Raw genomic sequence first — 23,378 nt, 5'->3', positions numbered from 1 at the left:
ACACACGCTCACACACAGACTTCATTTGTCATTAAGTATATATATATATGTATATATATATATATATATATATATATATATATATATATATATATATATATATATATATATATATATATCCTAGTATGAAAAGGGAAAACTGTGCTTCGTCCAAAATCTTATGTGGTGCGCATATGAATAAGGAGTGGGAGGACGGGGGGTGTGGTGAGGGGTGTTGCTTAATTAGGTTGTTCATTAGATGTGTGATTTTTCTGCTGTATAATGGGGTCTACTGGAACTGCACGCGCGGGCTAGCGCACGTACATTGCGTCACTGTGTTGAGATATGTACGTCACGACTATTGTTTTCTGGCGCCTCTCTCCGACTTCGTTACCTGCTGCCACGGTCCGTCCTACACACCGGCTGTCAGAGGAGCCCTCCCCCATGAAAAAGTGTTACGTTCCCCCACAATTACCTTCACTTCATACGTCACATAACAGTGTTACGTATTATTTCATGGGCAACAATCAAACAAAAAGTCCTCCTCTATTGATAAACCTCAACTCTCGACTCTTTCTCAAAGTAAACTCCGGCTGAACCATGACCATCACAATTAAGCCGGTTGAGACAAGAAAATCAATTACACTCAGGGATAGGGGAGACTTCATCCGTCCTTGGGGGAGGGGATTGGAGGGTGCATCTGGGTGCAATACCTTTAACTTTTGGTACCGACATGGTAAAATTACACAGACACGTTTTCAGGCTATATTGAACCCCCATAATGTCCGTTATCAGAAACTTTAACTGAAGGGCTATTTACTGTTAATACCTTGGCCGCTGTGCTGCACTTCACCTGGAGTGAAGTGTTGAGTTTCTACACTCTACACTCAAAACCAGAAAAGTAGACCCCCCCCCCGCCCCAACAACCAAAAATAAAACAGAAAAAACAGAGAACACAATTAGGACACTGTCCATCGAAAAGATGGTGCTGGCTGTTTAACCAAAGTGCTACTGTAGGGGGCTGCTGTAGTTTAACTCCTGCCCACCAGTAGCTGCGTCAAACAAAAAAGGGTGACTCGGGGTCTGACTATTCATCCATTCTCTGCGCTTTAATTTCCATTGATTGTGAATGCAGGGGGGAAGGAGGAAGGGGGTCTTCAGTGAAGGACCACGACACGCCTTCAGACGCGGACAGACCCTTACAAGCCATCTGCCACTAACTTCCCCCTCCCCTGCATATCCAGAAAACGACGTTTATTTCCCTGCTTCCCTCCCTCCCTTCTCCGGCCTGAAGCGCACATCTCTATGTGCCTCTGTCCACTGGGCTCCATCTACACTCAACTGGAAGCATGTATAAGGACCTGTAACGGTATGGGCCCTCCGGGGCCATATGGCGAGGGGGAAGCAGGAGATTTTTTTCCCTTTCTTGGTCCCAGAAGAGGAGACACCACATGGTCACTCGTGGGAACATAAACACAGCGAGCATCACACGATATCGATCATAAGAGGCGGTGATCGGGGAAGGGGAGAAGGGAGGGTAATGCTGTGTGATGATCAACTGATTATTTACAGTAATATCTCATCAGTGCAGAAAATATGACTGCAGACTTCACCTGGAGTCAAAGATGCACACATGATGCTGCTATGGTTGGTGGTTCAATCCCCCGAATGAAAAGGAAAAGGTGCAGAATCAATGTTCTCTTGCTGGATGCAGCTGAGAGGAGAGGGGAGGGGGGCGCTAAGGAGGAGAAGGAGGAGGATGAGGGGATAGAGGCCACCCGTGTAAGCGCTGAAAGCCTAAAGGAAATGGCAGGTTTTGAATGGGCACGTTCATGAGAGATGCTATTACGCATTCCTCCTCCAGGCATAATAGCTTACGGGGAAAAAACACCTTAGCAACAATATGGAGAAATACAATTCCTTTGTGTGACTTTACCAGTGTTTTATATTCTATTTGGAAGACCATCCCATCAGAATTTAGTTTTGCTAAACAGTTCGGACCATTTTAAGGCTCTTTGGAGACTCGGGATTTCAGAGGAGACTTGGACTGCCTTCTCTCAGGTCCGCTTGTTCTACCTGCTCAGACGCAGAGATCAACAGGCTCCTTTGTGTCCAGATCAGATTACTGTGGCCAGCTGCTCGAAAAGGGGGCCACAGGCCAGACCCGCGTTTCCCCAGGGCCTGTCGGGGTTCCGCGAGGCTCCTCACGGCTTCCCACGGCGCTTCGAGGCTCCCTGTCCGGCCTGCTGTCTCATTTGCATACTTTGCTGTTGGTGGAGACGTGCTGAGTTTACGTTTATGGGAAGAGTGCGGCAGTAATTACGTGGGAGGCCCGGAGACGCGCCTGCAAGTGTGTTTGTGTAGGCATAGGGGACCTAAGGGGGAGGTAAAGAGCGAGCTGTACGTGGCCAGTCGCGTGCCAGTGTTTATAAAAACACATCTGCTGCGCACCCTGGGGTGACGCACAACAACACACGCGGGTCCCTAAGAATAAAATCGATAAATCCACAACTGATGCAGTGCGCCACACGTTTACCCAAAACATATACTCACGTTAATGCCCACACCCACGGTCCTACCGTAATGACGAGTAGGGGAAGGATTGAACAATCACAAACCTTTAATAAATATAAACTTATAGTTGTCAAAGGTTATTGATAAAATGATAAAATTTACATAGAAAAGTGAATTAAAGTTTAGCCTGTTTTTATAATATTTTCTGTGCAACAGCAACCAGAATAGTAGAATAGAGTAAAATTGGGCTTTGTTGTTATTGTACATGTACAACAAAATTATGGGTGCTCCACACCAACCGTGCAGGAATAAAATATAAATACCACCTGGACAGCAGGAATAAATAACAAACAGACAAAACATACACAGTCAAGAGGATACATACATGGATGTAGGGTTAAAAAATAAAATTAAAGGCACTTAATGGGTAAAAGCAAGTAAGACCTTTTTAAATAGATTATAACTCTGCTTTTGGTTTAATGTGGTTTGACATGGGAGTGTAGTGAATAAGAAAATAGGGTGAATTATATTTAAGTGGCTTCATGTGACTTTGTGACTTATATAGTGCAATTTCCCACCCAATTCTTCTGAATTTAGAGTGAGTAACAACTGGAAAATGCAAATTATACTCTAAGTGTTATGAAACAATACGCACTTTCAGAGTATCATAAAAGAAGGGAGATAGACAGTGTACTTAGTGGCCACTTCATCAGCTAGACCCTGTTGCTGCTGGGCTGCACCCCTTTGGCCTCCACAACTGCCTAAACTCTTTGAGGCCTAAAGTCAACAAGCTGCTTGAAAAATTCCTCAGAGAATTTGGTCCATGCTGACATGATAACATCACACAGTTGCTGCAGATTCGTCAGCTGCACATCTGTCATGTAAATCTCCCGTTCCACCCAAATCCCAGTGTTGATCTGTTGGATTGAGACCTGGTGACTGCAGAGCCTGTTTGAATACTGTCAACTCATTTTCACGTTCAAGAAACCACTTTAAGATGATTTGAGCTTCGTGACATGGTGACATGGTTAACTGGCAACGTTTGCAGCCGTCAGAAGACATGTACACTGTAGTCATAAAGGGATGGACATGGTCTGGCAGTTTGGTAAGAAAATATCCACCACATGATAGACACCACTGCTCCCAGCAGCCTGAATCATTGATACAACGCAGGATGGAGCTATGCTTTCATGTTGTTTATGCCAAATTCTGACCGTACCATTTGAATGTCACAGCAGAAGTCAAGTCTCATTAGACCAGGAAAGATTTCTCCAGTCGTCTGTTGTCCTACAACTATTGTTGCACGCCTAGCATTTTATATACTACATCACGTGTTTGTTAATGATTGCCAAATGTTAATGCCATTTTTGGCTTTTGACCTGTTGTGTTACCCTGAATTGAACCTTTGCCTCATTCCACCCGCTTTTATTTGTGATGCAGTGGAACAAGTCGACATGGACTGTTTTGTTCATGTTTGGAAAGAGAACTATTTACTGTTTGATAGAGTCATTAAACACTTAACAGCAGGGGTGAACCTATCATTTGAAATGACTGATAATCTGCTATTGCAAACATCATTTGCAACTTTATAATATCAAATCAAATGACACTTATAGACCATTTAAATTATTATTATTTTTTTACATCAGTTGCCGCTTTACAGTGATGCCAAGTGAAGGGTTTAGAAAGTTTACAAGCCAGTTATTAACATATTAGTAAAGATGAACACATGTATTCTTTGCTGACAGTAACTAATTATTTTTCCCTTTATTAACAATGGTTATTAATATTAAAGTGTAAAATACTACATGCCCTTAAATTTCACCTAGATTTAAGATCACATGATCAGTTTCATTTGTCAGAATTCTTTTTTTTTTTTTTTTTTTTTACCAAATATCTGCAAAATCAATCAAGAGCTGCACTTGGTGTTCAGTGCTAGTTAGCAATCACATCATGCTATTTGTGAACTTTGTATATATTACCTGTTCAAATACATGCTAGCTTTGTTGGTAGCATTTTATACTAAGAAAGACCAGCCTCACAGAATTTATTGCATGGCCGTGGTCTTGTCTTCCTTTCATTTTTCACCTTTCTGATGGGATTAGGAGGCAACTGTTGCTGGTGGAATTGCTATTTTAAAGCAAAAAATGGCTGCCAGAAAGCTCAAAGCATGATCAAATACTGTTTTATGCTACAGCATTGAGTATTCCCTGAACTGGTGCCTGGGTCAAAACATAAAGACAGACCCAGAACAATCTGAGCAGCGTTGTATATGAAATTCAAACATTGAAAGTTCTCTTTTTCCCCAAGAAGGGGTGCAACACATCATTTTTCATTCTTAGGTCTACTCTTATTTTGTTCCATTTAAGCTTAATCACCAGTGTGAATGATGAGAGAGTAAATGGAGGAAGTCCATCTCCCCTCCCTCTCTCACTCTCTCCCTCTCTATCTCTACAACCACGAGCATCTGCCCAGAAATGAACAGATGTAGGCACCTGCATTGTGGGCTCACATATGTGCACATGTCCCCCTCCTCAAACCCCCTTTCAACCTTCTATGGGACCCAGAGCCCACCACAATGGGGCAGAGATCAGGGATGCAGTAACCAAATACTGCCTATCCCCTCAGGACACTCGTTTTGTTAGAGGCATTGTCACCAGTTATATCAAGTGGGTGCACCAAACAATCTGCTATATGACTGCTCATTTGAGACATAACATAATTCAGAGGGATGTAGGAGGGAGGGAGCAGAGAGAGGGGGAGTTGGGTGGTGTACAGAGATGGCTGTCTGGACAATTTTTGCAGCTCCAGAGTGAAGTGGTAGATGTTTTAAACAAGTGAGCTTAGGTTTTTTTGCAGCTGGGGTTCGAGTGAACTGAATATGGTTAAGTGGCTGTTAGGCTTTTTTGGAGAGTGTCAGGGTGGCAGGTGCTAGCTGGGGTAGTAGGATGAAAGAGAGGCTTGTTGGAGCTGGGTGGGTACAAGACCAGGTTACACATAAAAAGCCTTGTTTTTGTTGGAGAAAAGAGCTCCGACAGCCCACCGGTAGAGCAGCAGTGGATAATGGTGCCATAATAGCCCCGTGTTCCTATCTCTCAGCTGCCGCTGGATGACAGAGGATCCACACGCACCTGTTGTCGTCCCCTATTGTGTCCAGTGAACATTAGTGTGCTACACCTCAGGAATGCTCCCTGTCCAGAGGCCTGCCTGTTCGTCCCAGGAGAGAGCTTAGCCATGGTGGGATGATGGGATTGTGTCAAGAGTGTATGTGTGTGTGTGTGTGTGTGTGTGTGGGGGGGGGGGGGTTGTACAGGAACCAGCAGGGAAGCTTTAGAGGACAAGGCACAAAAAAGGAGGGGAGGTAGAGGTGGAAAGAAAGAGAGAGAGGGCGAGTGTGTTTCTCCAAAGCCAGTGTCCTCTCTTCCCCTCTTCAGGGGCCTGTCCAGAGAGCCCTGTCCTAAATCACTGGCCCCCGAGGGAAGGCTCTCCATTGTGAAGAGATGGCCCCTGCAAGCTGGGCCGCCAGCTGCCACTGCTGCAGCGTCATGCCCCCCTCACCCTCCGCGCACACACACACACACACACACACACACACACACACACACACACACACACACACACACACACACACACACACCGCCTCCCTATATCGCCTCCACCTTTAGCAAAATGACAATGCTCCCTGCAGTCGTGGCCAGAGGCCAGTGAAGAGCATTAAAAAGAATTTGAAGGAGACACTTGAGAAAGGCCACAGTGGAGCGACACATTTTTTGGACAAACATTAATGATGACAAATTCAAAAGTGGGCTACAGTGCATGACACGGTAACCTGGACAAATCTGACTGCCAGCCGCCCAGAGAGACTGAAACCAAGAAAAGAAACACCGAAAGATTTAGTGTGATCGTTTTTAACTTACTGCAGATGATGCAGGGATCGAAGCTCCTTCTGAGTCTTCAGCATGCTCCTTTTTTGTTTACTTTAAAGGTATAGTCCCAGCCTGGACTTTTTTCTCTCTGAAAGAGACACTTTGAGTATCATGTTGTATAAAATCAGATCCTTATTTAAACCTTTGGACGGGAATCATAAAATCAGCACAGTTTATCAGTCATTCGTCAGGTAATTACACTTATCTTATCAACTAAGACTTAGTCTCTTTACGTATTTGACGCCCACCCCCGTCAGTTCAGAGCTACAGTCTCTAGACTACACCGCGATTACGCTGTTAACCCCTTAACACCTAGTGTTTATCATATTGGATAGATACGGTTTTTGAGACTTCTACATCATCAGTGTGATTTTTTTCCATTGAAAAAAAAAACTTAAATAACTTGCACAATACATAATACAAAAAACTAAACAATGATAGATATATCAAATATGGTACAAATTAAAGCTCATGTATGCAAATTAATATCTATTTTTTAAAATGTTTTAATAATTATCAGATCAAATTATCAATAAACACTTTATTTTAAAAAATCCTCTCATGATTGAGGCTTTAAAGGGTTAAACTACCATTTAGATGAAGTTCAGCTATATGGCTGCTAGTTAACTGTATGATACGGTATTATCAAAATAACGAACTGCACCTTGTATCTTAGTGTTATGTAATCTAGTTGTTATTACAATTTTCACTTTCAGTTTGTCTGAAAGCTCAGGCAGGTGCACCTTAGCACTTGAAAATGCAAAGTAAACCAGAATTGAGTGGGTATTTGGTTATTGACCATTCACAGGCTTTAAAGTATCAAAACACAAACTCCAAGAATCCTGTGACCATATATGTAATCACATGACCCAAATGTAAGTGTCATTTTATAGGGTAAACTGGAATTTCTTATTTTGCTTTTGCTCACAGGTTACTTCAGTAATCTGTGACTAGGATTCATCTGTAGCACGGGGATTGGTGTCTCCCTGTGACAGCTGCCTGGCCCTCCCTGAGCCTGGTTCTGCTGGCGGTTTCTTCCTGTCAAAAGGGAGTTTTTCCTTTCCACTGTCACAAAGTGCTTATTCATAGGGGTTTATCTGATTGGTGAGGCTTTCTCTGCATTATTGTAGGGTTTTTACCTTATAATATAAAGCAGTTTAAGGGAACTGTTGCTATGATTTAGCACTATATTGATTAAATTGAATTGAACTGAAATGATTTGAAGATTCCACAATACACACTCTGTGTCAGGGCATAATTCTGATGAACTCTATGCACCCATGATAAAAATGTGGTAAGTTGTGCAGAAGTTTTAAAATATGGAAAATGAGGGAAATTTAAAAATATTATAATTCTTCAGAGAGTTGGTTATCACAGCCAATTAATTATTAAGCAGGTCCTTAATCAGGGATGTGATGAGAGCCCAAATGTTCAATTCAAAGTTGTTTTTTTATACTTGCACTGCAGCTGTAAACTAATCTTGACGCGCAAGAACACAGATATCCAATGCTGTCACAAGTATGAAAAGAAAGTCAAAAATAGAACTATTTTGGCTTTAAGCATAGTGTCTGGCAAACACTAGACAATAACCTGCTTTTCTGTAAAACCCTCAACGTTGCAAAACCTTTTTGGCCAGAAAAGAAAATGAACTACAAAAATTAGAAAACATATTTATTAGTAATATTTCAGATAACAATGCAACAACAGATATTATATACCTGAAACAAATTGTTGATGTCGTTGTCCCCAGGTCGTTGGTCCAGGTTTCTCTGGTTTTATATTTTTGATTATTCTTGGTTCCAGTGTCAACATTATTGTTGACATTTGGGCTTTCTGTTATGGTGCTATGGTTACTTTCAGGTTATCTGTGTATGTAGCTAACAAGAGGTTGTTTACCAGTTGGGTTTGTGTCATACTGCCTGTTACACAGCCAACCTTGACATAAATATCAACATGTTGCTTGAAAACTCAGAGCATTACCTTTGTACTACCCTCTTGGTTTTCATGCTGCAACTGTGCTGATTGATAGCAGATGGTCAGCAAGACATCTTCCCAACCTGTTAAGTCCAACCTTGAGTAACATGAGCTCTTGAATGGAAGTTGACCATGTCAACACTTCACCTGTCCATCAGCTAAAGCATGCAGCACAGGAAATGCCACAGATTTTCCAATCACAGTGAGTACCTAACTGTTTTTGAGTGGCCCAGCCAATGCCCAGGACACAGCTGAAGATGGTCATTGACAGATTTTTCATACCCAGTGAGATAAAGCTTGAAAAACAGGAAGAGTTGTCTAAATGGCTGAAATTCATGTATATAACTGAATTTTTTTAGCAATTTCACCCTATTGGCCTTGTTTGACTGACCTGTGGTAAAGATGTATCCAAAAAAACCCTGACACAATAACTGCTGCAGCTTCCACAAAATGTTGGATCAACAGAGAGATTTCTGTAATTTTCAGTAATGCACATATAATATCATTGCAAGCAACTGTGTAATTGTTCTTTTTGTAAGTTTCTTTTTTTTACTGCTATGAAAAAGAGTATAAAAGAGTGTCTCAACATCTGCATGCACTTGCATTTTGAGTTAAATATAAACATGGTCATTGGATTTTTTTTGATCATCGTAAATGTGAAATGTAAATTCGACATCATAAGAGCCCCAGCAGAGATATTGTTCAATGTATTCTTTCTTCTTACTCTGCTTAATTTTATTAGTTAGTTTTATGATTAGCAAACATTTTGAAAAATGAATACATTAAGGGGTTTCTCAGTCATATTATTTTTATGCACAAGGCAGAAACTTTCTAAAATGTTATCAGATGATGGCTTTCTCGCTCATGTATGATCTATTTGAAACAATTTATCTTGGAAAAAAAATGATGGAGATGCGCAAAATGAGCTGCGCTGCCTCACCAGGAGAAACTGTTGAAAATTCATTAAAATGACACATTCGCACTCACTTTTTGTACCCTTAAAAGAAAGAAATGTCATCCCCCCCACTGCTGCCATCAGTTCCTCTGCTCTGCTGGAGGATTTTCCCATCCATAGCTAAGGGAGGTATGCTCCATTGTGCAGCTTCTAATGATGATTGTAATGATGGCTTGTCCATCTTTGATAAGAAACAGCACGCCCCTCATTAAAGGCCCTGGGGCCCTGGTTCTCATGGCTGCCGGTGCTTCCCCAGGAGTTGGACAGCAGGCGAAGGGGAGGCGAGACGACACCCGTGGCACACGCCTGTTGACCGTGCCACAAAGCAAAAGCGTGTGACACTCGCCCTACCCCCGCCGCTCCTATTGTCCTCCCCATGGGTCCCACAGACAAGACCAATCCTGTTACCCTCCCACCCCATGCCCCCACGCCCACATCCAACAACACACACTGCTGCCTAACACTCCCCTCCATCCTTTCTCCCTCTCCTTCATGATCAGTTTTACCAATCAGCTGATCGCTCCCTTTCTCACACACCCACCAGTGTTGCCTTCCTTCCCTTCTCTCCCCTCCCCACCCTCCGCCCACCTCCTCCTTAACCTCCCCTCTTTCTCCATCAGCTGCTATGTAAGGTGGAAATCCATCATTATGTGTAAAGAAGGTGCTTGTGCATGCTGCTCAGCCATTACAATGCATACACACAAACACACATGCATGCAAACACTTATTTGGGGTGTGTTGGGTTGGGGCCTGATTGGTCCAGGAGGTTTTGGGTGGGGGACTTTAATTCACTGATTCAAATGCAGACAGTATTTCTTGGTGGTGTTGGTGGAGGAGGGTGTGGCAGGTGGGTGGGGTCTGTATTTTAGGGATGCTGGATAGTGGTCACGGACGTGGGATGGAGGAAAGAACAGGAGGAGGGAGGCACGGGGTGATGGGAGGGAGGATGAAGAGGAGGGGGAGCTGCAGCGGCTGCTGGGGTCAGGACTGTGTGTCCTGGGAAAGTTGGGTTCTCCATTTAAATCTGCACATGTTGTGGCCTTCTGGTGGCTGCGTGAATGTGCACGCTGACAGATGGCCCCGGCCCATAACTATAGAGTCCATGCACCCCGGTCCCCTGAGGGAGAGAGCGAGAGAGTGTGACAGATAGAGATAGAAAGAGAGAGCGAGAGAGAGAGAGGTTGCTAGAGAAGAAGAAGAAGAAGAGAATGTAGCGCTCAGCTGATCCCATCAAAAAGAGAGACAAGGGATCGAGGAAAGGCAGAGTAAGGGGAAAGAGGAGGGATGTTGCATGTGTGTGTGTGTGTGTGTTCATAAAGGGGGAGGGGTGGGCCCTTAATCCCAAACTCTAAATTGAGTTAATGTATTTGCTTGGTCTGCATACTCCAAAAGGAGGCCTGGGGTCCCCAAAGATTCTGATTAGGTGTCTAGTTTATCAGATGTTGGAGGGTGGGGAGGGTTTAGGGGAGACTGTTTGTACATGAGTAGAATAGCAGCTTTGTATGTTAGGTGTGTGTGTGATTGTGTCTCTGTGTTGATGAGATTTATGTGTTTGTGTGTGCGTTGCCAGCTTCAGACGCTGCCCCATGTCTCCATTCACTGAGCTGGTAGATCTCTGGTGCGTTCCTCTTTGTTAATCCTTTTAGGCAACAGTGTCCTTCGCTGGTTTAAGATGATTTCTTAGCAATGTTTCGTCTGCCTTCAGGACGACGAATTGTCTGACTTTGAAGACAAACGTTTTTAAAAGCATTAATATCATTTGCAGATGACAATTAAAAAAAAAAAACGGTTTGGTGTAATGACTTGATCACAGTTTATAGGCTGCATTATGTTCAGAAATCCTCTGTAAGGGTAGAAAATGAAAACTTTTGCTTCCACACTTTTGTTGCCTACAATTATTCATATTTTTATGCAGATTATCAAACAAACACACAAATTAAAATAAGTTAAAAAAAAATAGATTAAATAAAAGTAAATTGATGAAAATGGGCCTTTTTGGATTGAATTGTAAATAAACATGTGGCTTGATTGTTTTTATGAGTGTTTACCTTTTGGAGTCCGTCTGTCAATACGGCTCTGAAGCATTTTACATTTTGTGTCACAACTTCACAACTTTATATCAAACAGAAATAAGAACAACTGGAGGACGTCATCTTGATAGTCTCTAATAAATACCATCCTTCTGGTTCCACTTCCTCAGCTCATGCACAGAGTGGTTGGAAATCTCTTCTTATCCTGAGGTATTAAGTTCTTGGAGTTTGCTCTTCTTTTTGTATTTGTAGATAAAAACACAGCTTCTTTGAGAAACAAATAGGAAACAAAGGGTTTTCTTTGCATATAGAGAAAGACAGAAACACCTGATATTTCTGTGCTGGGAGAGAGATTGTAAAAAGACGTCCTCTGGACAAATACTTCAACAATGCCAATTGCCATTAAAGAAACGGGAACACTTCATGCAATGTGTCCCTAAGAAATATATTCTTGTTCTCACTCTGTGGGGTGCTGTTGCTGTTAAATGCATGGCAACACATTCTGCCTCCCACATTCTGCCTCCCACACATTTCTCCAGGAGACTGCTGTGCAGAAATCACACACTTCACACAAAGGTGCCGGCTGGGCTTAGTGAAGCAGTTTCTCACCTCGTCTGTGATGACAGAATAAATCAAGGTTAGTTTATTTCATTGGGTAGCTGTAATCCTAATATTTAAAATCAATCACAATCTGCAAGAATTAAAGTTCCCTGTTTGACTCCATAAAGGAGAAAAAAGTATTTGTTTTTAGATTATTATTACTGGTCCAGTGCTTCATACTTTTATCCAAATTAATTTGGAAACTAATCTCAAGGGTTTGACCTTAAAACACAAAACTTTCATGTTACTTTGATCACACACATCAGAGACAATTTCCCTTTTTAAATAAATGCTGAATTAGATAACTATGAACTATTTATGATATTTATGGTCACTGTGATTTTTACTGAGGGTGTTATAACAGCTTTCCCCCGTCACGATATGCAGCCGCCTCTCGCCACTTCTGATGTTTTCAGCCTTCCCTCTCTTTCTCTGCTGAAGCATTAGACCTGCAGTCTACAGCTTGTCTGAGTAATGATTTGCTACTGCTCCTTCAGTCTCCACAGCTGAAATGATTTAACCACCAGAGGGCATAGCAACGCTTCTTTCTCATTTTCACTAAGCAGCAGGTTGGCAGAAATGAACTGATGTCACAGTAACAGTGAGTCAGCATTTGTATTGATCTTTTGTTGCTATGTATGTTATTATGTCGGCTATTTCGTCAACATTAACATTTATTCAGCAGAGGAGTTTCATGGTGCTCCATCTGCGAAGATGATTTCTTTTTTTCTTTTTGTATATAGGAATGAAATCAAATCCGTATTTAACGGTAAACGTTTCTGGTAAGCTTAGCTGATTTCACTTGGAGAGCTCTGCAGCTTCAGATGGCGCTCAGCTCTGTAAGCCTCTTATAGGAGACACGACCACAGCAGATGCAGGGAGAATGCCAATCAGGAGCTCCTGCTGAGCAGAGAAACCCGACGGCTGTGCCACTGCCTGCTCCAAATATCTGACATGGTTAACACAAATCTCCGAAGTACCATTTAGCGTTTTAGATTTGCAGTAGAGAAGCCCAGTCAGAAGAAACAGTGTTCAGGAAAATGGAGCAAACGGGAAGCCTCCAACAAATCTGAACCGCCATAAAACTTCGGATCTTCTTCTGTGCAAAGGCAGAGCCATGCTCCCTCAGGATATTGGGAAGCAGAAGCCTCGCCTTGTGTCGGACCCGGTGTGCGCAGGGGACTGTCCCCCGGTCCCGCCTCTGCACCTGAAGAACCGGGACTTTCCGCTGAGCATGAAGCGCCTTCGTTCCGGCTCCGCGCCCGAGCGCAAGGTGCACTGCGTCCTGGTTGGAGACGGAGGGGTGGGCAAAACCAGCCTCATCGTGAGCTACACCACCAATGGATACCCAACAGAATATGTCCCCACAGCGTTTGACAACTTTACCGGTAAATCTTGATCGTTAGTGTAGCTGATCCAGCGAGAGACACACACACACACACACACACACACACACACACACACACACACACACACACACACACACACACACACACTTCTTACATGCCTCAGTTAGTCGTTTATCCACATTTTCGGTCACAAGAAGCGTTTATTGCTGCAAAGCTTACTGAAGCTGTAAAGGATCATAGCTCAAAACATACTGTAAGCTGTCTTTTGATCTTCTTAGCGATGGTTGTGGTTGACGGAAAGCCGGTGAGGCTGCAGCTCTGTGACATGGCTGGACAGGTGAGCATCAGCTTTTCTTTTTAGTTTCTTATTTTAAAAAGCTAGCAATTGATATGATGAATTGGAGAGCTGGAGTTAAAATATTGATGTATGCAGTGTAAATTAAGTTTACTCCTCTCTTCCTTATAATGCGTTGCCATGATAGAAATGGGGGCTGGTTGATGGATCGATTAATGTAAGTCATCAGTGATCGATGAGTAGTTGTCAGTCATTGGATCCAAAATTAGCAGTGATTGTTTGTGCTGGCTGCCCCCTGCAGAGTACACAAGGATTTAAGTCCAGAGGTAAAAGCAAGTCCTGGACTTAAATCCTTTATCACCCCTTCAGTTTGAGTTGCCCACCAATCCCAAGTATGTCCCTGTAAGCCCCCAGTTTATGTCGCCCCCTGTAGGAATAAGTGAGTTTGTATTTCAGTAGTTTTTGTTTGTTTTTTTTGTTTTTTTGTGCTCCTTGTGCTCTATCGACTTTTTGAGGATTCTCTTATCTTCACCCTTTCTCTAATAGACTAATCAGTGATAGATTGGACAAAGATTTACACCCAGGTTGTTTTGTTCTTTATAAAATAAATGATAGGGTTGGGCTATCCAACTTATAACAAAACCCTTTTCCACGCCTTATCACCGTAAATGATCTACAGATGAATGGCCCCATGAATGTAATCTTGTATGAGGAAGACCAATAGCAGTAACATCACCATAACAGAAGCTGCTGAAAACACTCATTAAAGAATCAAATTGGGAATTAGCCATGCTCGCAGCAGTACTTGTGCTCAGTTCTGATCAGTGTAAGTAAATAAACTATATTATTTATTTCTATATATTATACTTTATCTGTGTTTCTTTTATGAGTGAAAACCAGCAATCACAATATTTCTGTAACAGGGTTAGGGCACTTACAATATTTTAAAAGAATAATTATTCCATAAGGAATATCTCCTCAGTGGAGTCAGCAGGCTTGGATCTGAGAGCCACAAATGAGGCGAGACAGATACGCCGCTGATGTTGATTTTTGTGGGAATAACTGACACAAACGCTGAATGAAGCCACCTGTCTGTCTGTAAAACAAATCCGCTTGATTATAATCTGGTTTGTCTTCATATTCACGCAGGGGAAGTTGGAGAGCCTCCGGCCCTTGTGCTACAAAAATGCTGATGTCTTCCTCCTCTGCTACAGCGTCGTCCGTCCCTGCTCTTTCCGTAACCTCACTACCAAATGGCTTCCTGAAATCCGTCAGCACTGTCCCAGCATGCCCGTGGTCCTGGTAGGCACCCAGCTGGACCTGAGAGAAGATGTTCAAGTACTGATCCACCTGGCACAGAACCAGCAGCAGCCAGTGTCCACAGAGGAGGGCCAGCGGCTTGCCCAGGAGCTTGGGGCAGTGAGTTTTGCAGAGTGCTCAGCACTGACTCAGAAAAACCTGAAGGACACTTTTGATTCAGCTATCTTAGCTAGCATCCAGTACACAGAGAGCAACAACGTCCAGCAGCAGAAGAGGCTAACGCTCAGGAAGAAGACCCCTGATAAGATCAAGAGCCTTTCAGAGACCTGGTGGAGGAAAATCAACTGCCTGATGGGAGAGCAGAGCTGTGAATTCAAATGAACACAGTTTGATTACAAACCTGAGTGATGTTGTCTTTTACAGAGCTGACCAGGTGACAGATAATGCCAGTAGAGGAGGCATTATCAACACAAAGAGCAACACAAGTTCCTGAAATAATTCAAATAGCAGTTAAAAACTCTCAAACTGACAGGAAAATTCTGCTAGAAAAATGTTAATAGATCCCCAACAATTGAATAAGTGCATGTTAGAGTACATAGAAAATGAGCTGCACAGCCAGTGTAAAGAGTCTTTGTCATTTATGAGGTATCTAGAGTATAAAGACAGATTTTAGTAAACTGCATTATGTAGTAGAAATGTAGTACCTGTAGTCTTGATGCATGTTCAATCATCCAGCTACGGAAAGATGTTTTTGTGCTGCGTTGATTTTTGACAATTTATTGAAGTGCAGCACTGCATTGCAGGAGCACTGCACTGGAATCCTGTTACTAAACCATCAACTACATAATTGCCATCAACAAAAGAAGGTGGTTGCAAGGAGAAATATTCAGCAGATCATTCAGTGTGCAAAAAGTTCCTAAAACACAACTAGGACTCGAAGATATTTAATAAAATAATGAAAGTAATGTTAATATGAAATGCACTTTGTAAACAATGAACAAATGATGCATGTAAGAATCATTTGTACTCTAAATCATTTTTCCTGACTTGTGAACTGAGAAATGAGCAGAATCTGAGGCTACATGTAGATTTGTGATTGTGGGTTCATATTTTAGCCCTGATTTCGTTAGCCTCACTCATCTAAAGGGTAAAAAAAAAGAAGTATTTGGTTTGTTTGTCACTTTTACACCCAAACATTATATACTCTTTGTTAGTTGTAGATTATTTATTGTGTGTTTATATTTATTGATTTGAATGCCATTCCTGATCATGAAATATGCTCAGAAGCCTTGAATAAAAGTTTATTACACCTGTGCAAGATCGTTTCTTTTAACAACAGAACAAAAGAAAGGTCACTTATAAAGGACTAGAAATCGTAGGACAAAACTTGAATGATTTGTTTGTGCACTTTTATCTTTCAACAGAAAGCTCAATATCAAATTAGAGCATTAATTGTTGATTGAATTAAGTGTTGCTGATTGCGTACTTAGCACTTTGGTCCACCTAAGCAACTCTACAAACTCTACAAAACCCGACTTGACAAGGTGAACCTACATGGATAAAAAGTATCTCTATCTTTAGAAGTTGGTTTTGAAAGCAGGCAGTCAGGGAGCAACTCCTAGTAAGCTGGTAAGCCAGCCTGTGGATTCATTGTGAACCTGGTGGAGTCTCCCCCACTGGCAGCCTCCTCTAATAGAAGCAGACAGGACCACCTGGACTGGATTAGACCAGTTTATTTAGCCTGTGTCTCTTCACATGAAGGCGCGCCTCTCTCACACCTCAAGAAGCAGGAAAAGCAGATTGGTACACTTTCATTGGTTTAGCAAAATCTCATGTGCAAACTGTAAGTAAGAAAAACATTTACAGCACTTTACACACACAGACTGCTCAGCACACACACAATATGCATTTTGTACTTTCATTTTCAGGAGTTTTAACCCACTTTTAACAAAACTCTAAAACTGACGGTCAGTCAAAGTTTACTATTGTAAATGTTAAATATATGCGTGCACACATATGTGTAAATATACAGCTATAGTTCATAAAAATAATTAATCCAGTGATCAGAAATGTTGGAACTACGGGAAAGAAAATGAAAGAAAAAATATACTTTATTAGAAAATTGTAGCATGTAACCAGAAGACTAAAAAGCTCAAATTAATACAATTCTATTAAAAGTTTATTGTCAATGTTTTTAATCATTAGATAAAATAAAAGTAAATTTTTAGCATATGCTACCTAGATGTTTATTCGACTAGTTTATTGCCTTCTTTTTATTTCATTTACACCACTCAGCAGCATGCTGACCAGAAGTTTAACAGGTAGCCTGACCTGACCTGGCCTAAATTCCCCAGCACAGAGGCACAAACAGCTTGGGAGATTTTACAGGCAGGTGTTGTGATTCGCTCTCTGGAAATCTGGGTGCTAATGCTCATCCCCTCAGGATTTCTCTGAAGAACATATTGTCCTGATTCAGCAGACTGTATGAGACCTACCCATAATCTATTTGAAAATTTAAACAACTTCCTGTTTCAGTTAGAAGAAGAAGAAGAAGAAGAAGCCTTTCAGAAATATCAAGTTTAGGTTTAAAAAATAATCCTGATTGAAAACTTTGCTAACTTTTTCAGGCTGTGATATTTATTAGGGGAAACACAACGTTGGACAATGTTTGGCACCAGAGCAAACATGTTAATAACAAGATGCTAAAATATGTACGCATGTCATGAACTGGACCCCAAACGCAGACTCACGGAGACAGACTGAACTCAAAAAACACCTTTATTGCTGAACACCAAAAATACAAACTAACTAAACTGGGAATACACACAAACTAAATGAGCAAGCAGGCAGACAGAGACGGAACGAGACACACATAAGGTGCTGGGGAAACATGGAAAAACGTGATAGAAGAGGCAAACAGGGAATGAAACGCAAAGAGAGGAACATGGCAGCAGAGCAGGGAAGAAGACACAAGGACAGACCCATAAACACTGAACACACCGAGAGGGACACAGAGGACAAAGACACAAGGGGAACCTAATAGACAAGAACTAAATGGGGAGACAATTAAAAATATTGAATAAACTCGTGACTAACAAAATGAACGTAAACTATAATACAAAACAACATCAAAACACAAGAACTCAAAGCACTGGGTCAAATGACCCTGGACATTGACAATGAATGCATTTTGTTTGAAAAGTCTGAGACTGGAACCAGCACACTTTAGAAATAATGATAAAAGGCAGCCCTGAAGAAGATATGCTTTTCGAAGTCAAGCCCAGTATCTAAAATCACACCCAAGTTTCAGGTGCTCAAGCAGTTTTAGTGTCAGTAGCATTAACAAGAAGTGAATCTGGTGCTTTGAAACCTTGGAATTTGCTGAAATAATCTCTGTTTTGTCTTCCTTTACCTGTAAAACAGAAGATTGTTGTTGCAAATACTTATAAAAATTATGAAAATGCATTTCAAAATCCTTTTATTTTGATTAGACGTTATTCTGATGTCATCTATAGATTATAGAGGATGTCAGGATGGTTGGAGGCCAGCAGATGAAGAGACTCTACTGAACAGGTGTCAGAGTAATTGGATGTTCTTCACTAAAGTTTAGTTGAGTGGGTAAAAGGGGGACGACATCTTGTGCCAAAGGCCAAGAGTTACACACTGACCAGAGAATGAAGCAACAAACTGCAGAGCCTTCAGTTCAGGCCCCTCTTCTGTGGAACCAGCTCCCAGTTTGGATTCAGGAGACAGACCGTTCTCCTGCAGCCAGTTAGGGCTCGATCAGGTGACCCTGAATTCTCTCTTAGTTACACTGCTTAGAGCTGGGTTTGCATCACTGTTACTTCTGCTGCCTCCTCGCAGGGACTCACCAGCAAAAAAGGAGGTTTCAGAGAATTTAGAGCAAACATGTTTAGATTGATGATATAATTGAAGCACGATCAGTTATATTGTAGCCTCTAGTCTGATCATTTTAAATGTGCTCTAATAATAATTTGGCTCAACTTTAACAACTTCATATTTTGTCTTCCAGTTTAAACTCCATCAATAGTGTAAAAATTCACGATATACTTTTAAAACCAACTGGTAACTGATCTGCTGTTTACTGATGTACTGTTTACTTACACCGAACTTCTATGAACACAGACACAGAGAAGTAGTGTCTCTGCAGGTCAAGATTCCTCTTTCATTTGTACAAAGTGTAATTAGCTGCTGCATTAATGGCTGCCTTTAAAGCATGAACCTCTCACATTGCAAACACACATTGTTGACGTGTTGCTGGAGACACAGTGAAGTGAACTCACACACAGATGGAGAGCGGTAATCCTCATATCCTGTGAAAGCAAAGGAGATGATGTCTCCAGGATAAAAGCAGTCTGTATAAGTAGAAGTTTGAACTCTAGATCCACCTGCGTCATAAAATTCCTAACATGTTTCTGAAAATACTGTCAGTGTGTGTTCATCACTTCCTGTAACGGTCTGAGTTGTAAGCTTGTAAACTAATAAACTAATAGAGAAGACCTTCATTACACTGAGACAACGCGTTTTGGGCTGAAGATGGCACCAGAGCTCACTAACCTGAATCTCCTCTTTCAACTGGCCACTCTACAATTTGTTCGTTCTTTGAATTCTGTATCACAGCAATAAAAACACAACTTTAAAGAAGATACTTCCATGACAGTTAACACTAAACTGCCATATGTTTCTGGGAAATAAAATAGAATCCTACTGAAAATTTTCTAAAATGAGCTTTATGCTCATGGTGATGAGTTACATTCATCGCAGGTCGGGAACTCCCAAAGAAACACACAGCAGATCCAGGCTGTGTTCACACTCTGAGATGTTTGTTTACTGTGCAGTGCAGAGGCCTCCTCCACAGAGGCTTGATGTTTTGATCTGTGAAGTAATAAAGCGACACAACTACTGCAGAACAAATATTAAAAGGTTAAACTTGAGGTACAGTATAGAGTTTAAGAACAGTTCTCCTGTGTAAAGAGCTGCTCACCTTCTAGTACTGCTGACATTAGTGGTGGAAAATACAACACTTTCATCCTGGTATCTCTCACGCTGACTTCGGTTAAAGTTGGAGTTAGTAGAGTCTGGCTGGGTTGAAGCGAATTGTACAGCAGCGTAATGAATCTCATCCATCTGATGGACACATGGGTCTTGTTGACACTTGAAAGCTCCAGTGAGTAGCATTGTTAATTAAGTGGAGGTGAATAATATGGGTGAACAAAGTGTCCATAGATACAGTTGTTGTAATCAGCCTGTGTGATGAGTTTGAGCCGATGGGTGACACAGCATGACTCACCTGTGCTCTGTTGTCTTGCCTCTCTGCAGCCTCTGATTGTTGTTTCAGTGACCTTCTGAGTAGATAATAAAATACATGTTAAACAAAAAACAGGATAGATTCATGTTTTAAGCATGCGAATGTCCAATGACATAAGACTGGACAGTACGAAGAAGAGGAATGATTAAAGCTAACAGAAACTTTATACAACATTATTGTTGCAGTTTAAATTATTAAACCTACCTTATGTACAAAAAAGTGAAGTTGTGAGGATAAACTGTAACGTAAATATACCAGATAAGGTCAGGATAAACATTCAAAAGAAGTCAACATTAGATATGAGGCCATGTTTCATCTGTATGCAGCTCTCGCAGAATCTTAAAATTCTAGCCAGCTTCTCACGTAAAAGCTTTTTGCTCACAAATATTCTGTAGTTTCCTTGCTGATGGTGTTTTTCTTACATTGTGCTAAAGATTTTCAAAAGGAGTTAAATCAATGCACTGATATGGTCACTCATATCTTTTAGGCTAGAGTCTTTAACAAACTTTTGGCTAATATGTTTTTGTAGCAAGTACACTGATCATGTTCTCATAATCTGTCCTAATTTATCAGTTTCACGATATGTACTAGGATTTTTAAACTTGTGAATGATACTGCCAACTAAGCGTCAGTGGACTTTAAATTTCTCTGGATGAGAAATCAAATAAGAAACATCCCACCTACTTCAGAGCAAGAGAAAGAGTAGTGTGACGACCAGAGCAGTAGCAGCGACTGAGAGAGTGATGGGGAAGTTTCCGATTAAAATATACATTTGAAAATATACATGTGTATACATTATCACTCTCACTGCACTTTATGTACATTAAAAAAAAAATAAATAAAAAAAAATAAAATCTATATTTTCATGCATAACCATTTGCCCATAGTATAGCTTATCTTATAAGTATATTTTAAAAACGTGTGTCTATGATTTTAATTTTTTCAAATTGTTACTTGTCTGTATTCAGTTTGAACCTGGACCATTAACACAACATGAGTCATACAAAACACATAGAACCAAAGTTACATTTTAAATCTACACCTAAGTCATTCAAAGTGATGGGAAGGCAAAATTCAAACTTTTGTATAATCAGCTAACATTTCACAGCTTGATCACTGACACACATTCTTAAGAGTTTCATATGTGATGAATGATGAACTTATGGATGTTCACAGAATAAAAAGCAAGAGTTCATGTTATCTTAAAGTCATCATATGTAAAATTTTGGTAAACTGCATTTTTTTTTAGAACTTAGCTGATAGCTGGACTTAATAAATACACTCGTCTAACCTCCTAAATGTTGTGATTTCAAAGTTTGGATGGGTGAAACTGTACAATATACAAAACATGATCCTCAACTCAGATAGCTACTTAGTTTTGAAAGTGAGACTATAACTGTAATAAATGTTGTAAAGAGGAAGTGATCTTAAGGTATTTCTTCATTTTCAACTCACTGTTGGCATTTTAACAGTTTCATTCCAGGACAGCTGAAAATGCTGCAAATGTGTGCTACGTAAGGGAACACTATAATCAAGTTTATACTGTTTAATGCTGGTAAATATCATTATAAGATCAAGCTAATGATTTGTTTTATCATTTTACTTCTGCATGTCCAGCTGTAGTGCAGCTCACAGGCAGCTTGCCATGTCAGGTCTTGTGTTTGGAGATCTATTCAGCTGCTGAAGCTTGGCAGAGTTAGTGTAATGAAGTATTACATTGTTAAGTATAGTCCTTTAACTAATGAAGGACATATGATAGGTTTATTAATTCCAACAGTTTATTTCAAGCTGAAAATTAAAAACGTGTTGGACGCTGTCGCCCTCTGCAGCAGGGATGTGGAACTAAAATGTGTGTGTTAAAAAATGAGTTTCCATCTTCAAAGCTAGACAGATAGCTTATACTATGAATTTTTCTGGTGAGCCATAACATTCTTAGTTCTTGCCAGACGACCTTGACTGCAGCTGTAATGCTGAACAGAGTTGCAGTACAAATCTGCCCTGCATGCTCTGCAGACTCCACTCCGAATCACTTTATCGTCAAATCCATCTCTCCTTCTTGATCTGAAAGTATAAGCATTTGTTGCATTTTGAAAATCCATGAATAATAATTCTCTGGACTGTCAACAAATTGCAAAGTAACTACATTAAAATGTTCTTCTGCAAAATATATTTTGTGATGTTTTGGACACCTTGACTTTGGGATGACAGCTCTCTTTAGGGATAAAATTGTGGCTGAGGTAATCTGGTGGCATTTGTTTTATCTATGAATTCATCTTTTTCTTTTTTTAATTCCAGCTTTGCCTTTACCAGGAACCACTCCTGCATTCATCGTCCTGTCACAGTGCTTACGTGCTCTCTTGTGGAAACTAAGTGGATCAACTTTGACTGAAATTTCCCCTGAATATCTTCAGAGCTTCAGAACATATTCAGATGTCTGCTGGTGCTCTAAATTGCTGCCACTGAGCTCAATTTTACTAGAGCTGTCTGCTTCATCATCAGCTGCAGCCTCAGCAGTATTAACCCTGATTCTTTTGTCCCCGTGATAGAACAGAGAAAACCGACTCATAGTGTGTTAAAACATTTATATTTCTTTTTATTCAGTCATCTTCCGGAAGAGAGAGACCCCTGCACAGACCAAACGCCAGTTGCAGGATCTCTAACATTAGAATCATAAACTGTGCCTCATATAGGTTTTATTTTGGTACTTTACAAAGTTCCTCTTTTCTGTATCTTATCTATTAATATGCCTGTGCACTACAACTTCCTGTTTTTCAGTCTGGCTGAGCACTTAGTTTGTGAGTCAAAAGTGGCCTTGCTCTACAAGCCTTCATTATTAAAGTACATAAAACAATCTAATGAGCAGATACATATTAAAAATATCTCTCTATTTCTTAACAGCAGCCACCTCTTTGGCTTCTTAAAATATGAAGGTTAGATTTCAGCTTTCTAGGTTCTATTTCAAAATTATCAAAAGAAATAATAACAAATAAAACATTTTATTTTCATATGGAATTTGAAACTTCTTGCACATTATTGCCTTCTGCAGCAGTGAGACGCAAATGAAACACTTTTAATCAGAGTATAGCATCCAGTCAACTAAATTTGGGATATTGATCTGGTCAGTTAAGTAGCAAAGGAGGTTGTTAGTCAGTTTCAGCTGCTTTGAT

The 23,378-nt window shown here is 40.8% G+C and overlaps 1 protein-coding gene across 2 annotated transcripts; it reads left to right on the top strand.

The window, feature by feature from the left end:
* The first annotated feature begins 12,585 nt into the window (after positions 1-12,585).
* Positions 12,586-16,191, top strand: LOC101481729 (rho-related GTP-binding protein RhoU). Of its 2 annotated transcripts, XM_076884604.1 has the most exons (4): positions 12,586-13,366; positions 13,606-13,664; positions 13,810-13,839; positions 14,772-16,191. In XM_076884604.1, exons 1-4 carry the CDS (start codon positions 13,096-13,098, stop codon positions 15,261-15,263), a joined length of 852 nt encoding a protein of 283 aa, XP_076740719.1. In that variant the 5' UTR covers positions 12,586-13,095; the 3' UTR covers positions 15,264-16,191. The 2 variants fall into 2 exon arrangements, with proteins under 2 accessions (XP_076740719.1, XP_004571855.1); XM_004571798.2 differs by lacking the exon at positions 13,810-13,839.
* Positions 16,192-23,378: the final 7,187 nt, after the last annotated feature.

The sequence above is a fragment of the Maylandia zebra genome, linkage group LG6, assembly GCF_041146795.1.
Source record: "Maylandia zebra isolate NMK-2024a linkage group LG6, Mzebra_GT3a, whole genome shotgun sequence".
In the NCBI taxonomy this organism is placed as follows: domain Eukaryota; kingdom Metazoa; phylum Chordata; class Actinopteri; order Cichliformes; family Cichlidae; genus Maylandia; species Maylandia zebra.
This window is presented reverse-complemented; position numbering and strand designations above follow the sequence as displayed.